This window comes from Sebastes fasciatus, chromosome 9 (assembly GCF_043250625.1).
Source record: "Sebastes fasciatus isolate fSebFas1 chromosome 9, fSebFas1.pri, whole genome shotgun sequence".
Lineage (NCBI taxonomy): Eukaryota > Metazoa > Chordata > Actinopteri > Perciformes > Sebastidae > Sebastes > Sebastes fasciatus.
In genome coordinates this window covers 21113529-21119528 of record NC_133803.1, presented here as the reverse complement: position 1 = coordinate 21119528, position 6000 = coordinate 21113529, and the positions used below count along the sequence as shown (strand labels likewise).

The window sequence follows — 6000 nt, the reverse complement described above, 5'->3', positions numbered from 1 at the left end:
TATATTCCATAATTCTACGGTCTGGTACCACTGAGTCAGTGTTTACAGTTTTAAAGCGTTATACCTAGATTTCAGAAGTGGCAGACAAAAAAAAATGAGTGTCCGGTAGAAATGTTCAGTGACCTGCCACAGCGGCAGGTGAGGAAAAAGATTAATTTCAGACCCTGACTGGAGGTGCAGACATTCAATGAAAAGTGTAAATTAACAACAATTACGTAGTTCATGGTAGTTAATATTAATTGTATAAACACGTCACACTAAATATATAAAATGAACTATATTGTAAAATAATAGAATGCAATTATTTCCAAAATAATGGCTTTAGGGTGCATATAGGATTTTAATAAATTATTATTTTTCTTCTCAAAAAGAAATAAACAAAGTGTTGAATATTTTTTTATTCGTAGTCTGTGATATATATAAATGTGGAAACTATTTTTGAATCACATTAATTGGAAACCTTGAACATGTGATGGTTTGCCTCCTCAATATATGCAAAGTGGTCACTAAAGCAGAGACTCGTTATTGTAAGGCAAAGCCTAGTAGTCATCGCTGAGGGCAGAATCACACACGGTATAAGTCAGTGTCTGCTGGACGGCTAGCAGCATTATCTGGCTTTAATTGATGGGAAACGAAAGGTATGTATGAAAATGAATTAATCCCACTTTAAACTGTGTATTAAGATGTCGCTAATGCCTTTAATAGTCTGCTTATTGTGGTAAATGTCGTTAATGTTCGCTCCTCTCTGCTAACACAGTATCTGACAGCTGCAGCGGTTGCGGAGCAACAACAGCTAACGTTTATTACTGTTGGCAACGCGGCTAAAATACAGGGAAATATATGTTGTTCATTGAGATAGGTTGTTGAAAAGATTAAGTTTATCGTCTCTAAGGCTAGTAGAGTATTAATGATTATATTATGGTTGTAATTATCGAGCTGTCCTGCTGTTTCTTGTTGTCAAGCTAGCTAGAACATTAGCTACACAGCCAACGAGCAGGACTTTCAAAATAAAAGACTAACTGCAACTTTTCTGAGAATCAGTTCAATCCTGAACTGGAGGTGTAGACATTCAATTAAAAGTGTAAATCAACAACTAGAAAATGCATTTCCTGCTGAAAATGCGTGGGAATGCTGACAGCTCAAATTTATTGCAAAGCATTGCAGGAAATGCAGAAATGTGAAATGACTTGCCTAAAAATGTTAAGGCTCAAATGCATTGCACTGCAGAAAACCCTAGAAGATGAAATGTACAACTGGCAGAGTTGAAAGCTGAACTGCATTACCTTACATTACCAACACACACACACACACACACACAGAGAGGAGAGGAGAGGAGAGGAGAGGAGAGGAGAGGAGAGGAGAGGAGAGGAGAGGAGAGGAGAGGAGAGGAGAGGAGAGGAGAGGAGAGGAGAGGAAATAAAATAAAATAAACCTTTAAAAGTGCTTGGACAGAAATAGCATTTTGACTGAATGAACATTTAAAATCTATAAGTCGTCCTGGAGGCAGGGAATAAAATTAGCACCTGCCACCTGTTAAATAACAGTGTAAATGTTGGCTGTAGAAGGTGGAAATTACAGTTCACCTGCCACCATGGCAGACAGGTTTTCCTTTATTAAGAAATATTATTTAAAAAGCAATTCTAAAGCCTAAATTAAATATATGGTAACACTTCATTTTACAGGTCTGCAAATTTCATGGTAATTAGGTGATGATTAGTAAAGTAACCTATTTGAAATTTCTTTGGAATTACTGCCAAATTACCCCAATATTTACCTAAAAAAATATTGAAAATTACTTTATTATAAACATTATTTAATAATTATATTCCGCTATTAATTACAAATACATATATGATGTAGGCAGGTGGCGCCAAAGTTAACCTTGCAAGGAATAGTTTGTCATGTTGAACAAATTACTAGTGTAAGGCGGATTTATCTGTAAAAATGTAAAATATCTAAATGTTTGTATGGTCACATTTATTCTCAAAATATTCCTATTGGAGTTATGTTTGTGGCCCTTAGATTTATAATGATTTACTTTTAAAATGATCATATTTCTCATCTCCATTATATTATATATCAGTTTTCCACATGATCATGTATTTACATATGTATATACATATTGTATTTTTATATTTTATATTGCATTATCTGCACCATTATTGCACCATCTCTTTTTTGTATTAGTGTATTATCTTTTCATTAGCACCTATGGGATTGTCACAATCTAATTTCGTTGTACTACACAATGACAATAAAGGGCTTGAATCTTGAATCTTAACACTGTTAGATGCTTTTATTCTGGAAACAAAATCCCCTACCGGAAATTGGTTGCTTGAACCTGCTTGAGGATTTGACGCAGGTTGTTTCTGTCAGATACCTAGCTAGCTAGCTCAGTGCACTGCTACACTCCGGTTTGTTTTGGTTATGCTACAGTGTGTGTGGAGCTCGTCGTGAAGTTTGGAGTTCAAGTCAGGTTAAAGTGCGTCATAATCAACTGCAGAGTGCTTGGGTAAAAACAAAAGCGAAACAGGCTTTGCTACTGCTGATTGTGTGTTTTGCTAACCCTTCACACTTTGTGTATCTGTTTCTGCAGGAGCTCAATTTAAAAAGTGGCAAAGCAGCGCAGTGAATCATGAAGCTGCTATGAATGACTCAGGAGAACATTTGGGGCTTCGTCCGGGGCACTTTCAGCCACCTGAAGGAGATTTTTTGTCATTCCTGACTTCCTCAACGCCCTGATTGGTGTTGTACCTGGGAGTTGTGGACGACATGGCCAGTCCACAGCAGACTGATCTGTCATATGCGTGGGAAAAGTACATGGATTGTAGACTGCAAGGAGTGGATCTGCAGGTAGGCACTGCTGGCGGACACTACACTTACTGTAGGATGGAGGTGATGCTTACTTTTAGTTTGGACCACTGCCTTGTAGTCCTGGAAAAAGCCTCCTAGAAGATACAGTCAGGTATATCGTGTTTATTTTGATGGATAAACAGTATTTGTTTGCATCATTGTTTAACCCTCCTATTGTCTTCCCGTCGACCTTGCACGTTTTGGTCTGGTTTGACGGTTTATGAAGCATAAACTATAAATTATCACCAAATTCTGTGTTACACCTTTCTAGCCAACCTCGTTCCGTTTTTACACTTGTTCTTGTAATTTATGGTCATGGTTATGGTATGGTCATTTATGGTCACTTCATTTACATGAAATGAAACCTCATTTTTGGAGTAAAAAAAAAAAAGGCAGAAATTATTAATAATTTTGACTATAGTTAGTATCAGAGGAACATAATGTTGATGGATTATCACAGATGGATATATGTCAAAGTTTAGTCAGAATATTATGAATATTATAATATAAAACATTTCCAATGGCAGCACATAATGACACCTTTTTAGCTAACTTCATTCCAACTCATTACCACAAGTTTTTTACACTTTGTAATTTATGGTCAATAATACTTCATGTTTGAGTAAGAAAACACCCCAGAAATTATGAATTACTTTCATCCATGTTATTTTGGGACAATTAGATGAACGAAACCCAATATTTATGATATAATGAAGTTTGAAAACGGGTCAAAGTTGAACTTGCCACATACTGTATTTAATTTGAATTAGAAAATAGGAGATTATACCTTCAAATACAGCATAAATCCATTTATTATTGCTCACTCATGGTAGTTTTCTTAAGTATGTGAACAAACATACCCTCATTCCTCCTTTCTCCATGAGGGTTTCTTGTTTGTTTACAATTTTAATTTGACACACCATAATCCAAATATTACTGCGTCTAAACAGTGCTGGGTATTAGTTTGATTCCAAATGATCACTTTAAGAATATCCAACTATTTCAAACATTGTCAAGAGACCTTCTTTTTAGTCAGCTCCTTGTATTCAAGCTTCCTAAATTACTTTCTGTTTTGTGCGTCAGCTGTTCCACAGTGAGTGTGAAACTATGAAATTATGAAACTAGAAGAGGCTATTACACGACTGTAGAAAATGACAGTAAAAAAAGACACACATGTTAATTCTGTTCTATATACAGTACATTCTTTAACAGAAAAACAGTATGTGAAGTTTAGATAAAGTAGCAAGTGTATATAAGTGTTTGTACTTGTTTAACTAATTCAAACACCCCAAAAAACTTCAAATGAAACATCTGTATAGAGACATTCAGGACACTACAGATGCCTGTTTTTATAAGATTTCCTCCTGAGAATCGGGGAAGATTGTTTGTCTTCAGATATGACATATTTTGTAACTGCAGGATTGAGAGTCGTTGAGTACGTGTCATTCTGCCATTGTGGTAGAACATGATTCCCCTCGTTGCTTCGGGATGGGATGCCTTGAATCCTCCTGGCGGTCCCTAGGTGCCACTTTTAGAGCCAAAGCTGTAACTTGTACACAGCACAAGCGCAAGCAGGACTATCAGTGAGTCACTTCACAGAGGTGGAGGCAGATGTAAACCACAGATTGCTCATTATGAGTGTTGTGCAAGTACACTTTTGTTTCCGTGTCGGTGATTTAGGAGTGAGTGGCGTTGGTTCTTAAATTTCTGTCAGGCCACTGCAGCTCTTTTCACCCCCCTCCTGCTGTCAGAGAACTAACAGCAGCCAGATCACGAGACTTGGATTAGGATCGGACTGCAGGCTGAGTGATCTGCCCTGCACACACACACACACACACACACACACACACACACACACACACACACACAGATGGGGTGATTTAGCCATTATATTAGTCGATTATTTTTGATTTATCACGTGTGAGTCGTCTTTAAAAGACAGACCTGCTATCATTTTTAAAGCTAACGAGTGCTGAGAAACCCTGTAGGGTTTTTACATTCTTGGAAATGGTGTGTATATGCTTCGTTTCTTTTGTTAATCATGTGCATTAGGATATCAGCTGTAGAAATGGTGCTGGCTTGTTCCCAGTTGTCATAGTAATACTAACGCTTGGACTGCACCAAGCAGGCTCTGCATTTCTATTAATGGTAACTTTTTATGTCACTTTTTGTTGTGACAGCTCCCTTGGGATGACTGTGTTTGCTCCTCCACTTGTCAGCCTTGCAGTGATCAAAGCGTCGTGTGCGTGGGTGTGTGTGTGTGTGTGTGTGTGTCTGTGTGTGAGAGATGCAGAGAAAGATGGTTAGTGAGCACAGCTGTACTCTCCGGTTTGCTGATAAGTTAGCTTTCCCTCCTGATTGAATCTGATGGGAACAAACAGTGGCAGGCTGCAGCACTCACATGGATGCTGTTGCACTGCTGGCAAATTATATTTTTCTCCAGCTCTTTCTGGAAATCCCATCAGTGCACAAGTTTATACTGTACATTCCTACCATCTGTGGCGTCTGCTAGTCATTGCAGGTAAACATGATTAAGTGATCATGGAAACGGTCCAACGACTGAAAGGCCCTTGTCTTAACGCCCACCAGACGGCAAGACTCGGCCCTGCTGCTCTGTATCCAATTCTGTGATCACACTTTACAGTGAAATGTGGAGGGCAAAAAGACGCCTTCTCCTGCAGTAATCAATAAGATACCACAAAAAAGTGTGACAGCAGCCTTGCTCTTTTTCTCCTCTCCCTCCTCATCTTTTATTCTTTGCGTTCTTGTCTCTCATCTCTCTGCTTTTCATCTGCATTTCTATCAGGATTAATCTCTTGCTAGTTTTTCACATGCACAATGACCAAGGACAGTAACAGAACTGGGATGCCTTGATGGCTCATTGGGTTGGGTCTAACTTTGACCTGATGTTTGACCATACTTTCCTCTTTTTGTTTCCTGTTTTGACAATCATTCGCAGTTAATAGTTTTTTGAAAAAGCAGAAATGCCATAAAAAGATTAAATTTTTTATACGGCCTCTATTTTTTTAGGTCAAAGTGAACCACAGTCTCAATTTTCTTCTTCTCTCTCTCTCTTTACCATCCTTTTTAATATTTTATTCTCTTTTTACAATTGGGTTTTTTGCACCTCTCCATCACTTTTGTTTT

General features: G+C 37.9%; 1 protein-coding gene across 8 annotated transcripts in view; it reads left to right on the top strand.

Annotated features, from left to right (window-relative positions):
• The first annotated feature begins 532 nt into the window (after positions 1-532).
• The window catches only part of lyst (lysosomal trafficking regulator), a 74939-nt gene continuing 69471 nt past the window's right edge, over positions 533-6000 (top strand). For 5 of the 8 annotated variants that reach the window (XM_074646607.1, XM_074646604.1, XM_074646602.1 and 2 more), the window contains exons 1-2: positions 2336-2482; positions 2597-2853. In XM_074646607.1, the coding sequence (XP_074502708.1) occupies positions 2773-2853 (81 nt within the window). In that variant the 5' untranslated portion in view covers positions 2336-2482; positions 2597-2772. Of the gene's footprint in view, positions 639-2335; positions 2513-2596; positions 2854-6000 lie in introns of those variants that run through there. The other 3 variants (XM_074646600.1, XM_074646608.1, XM_074646601.1) reach the window with 2 other exon arrangements.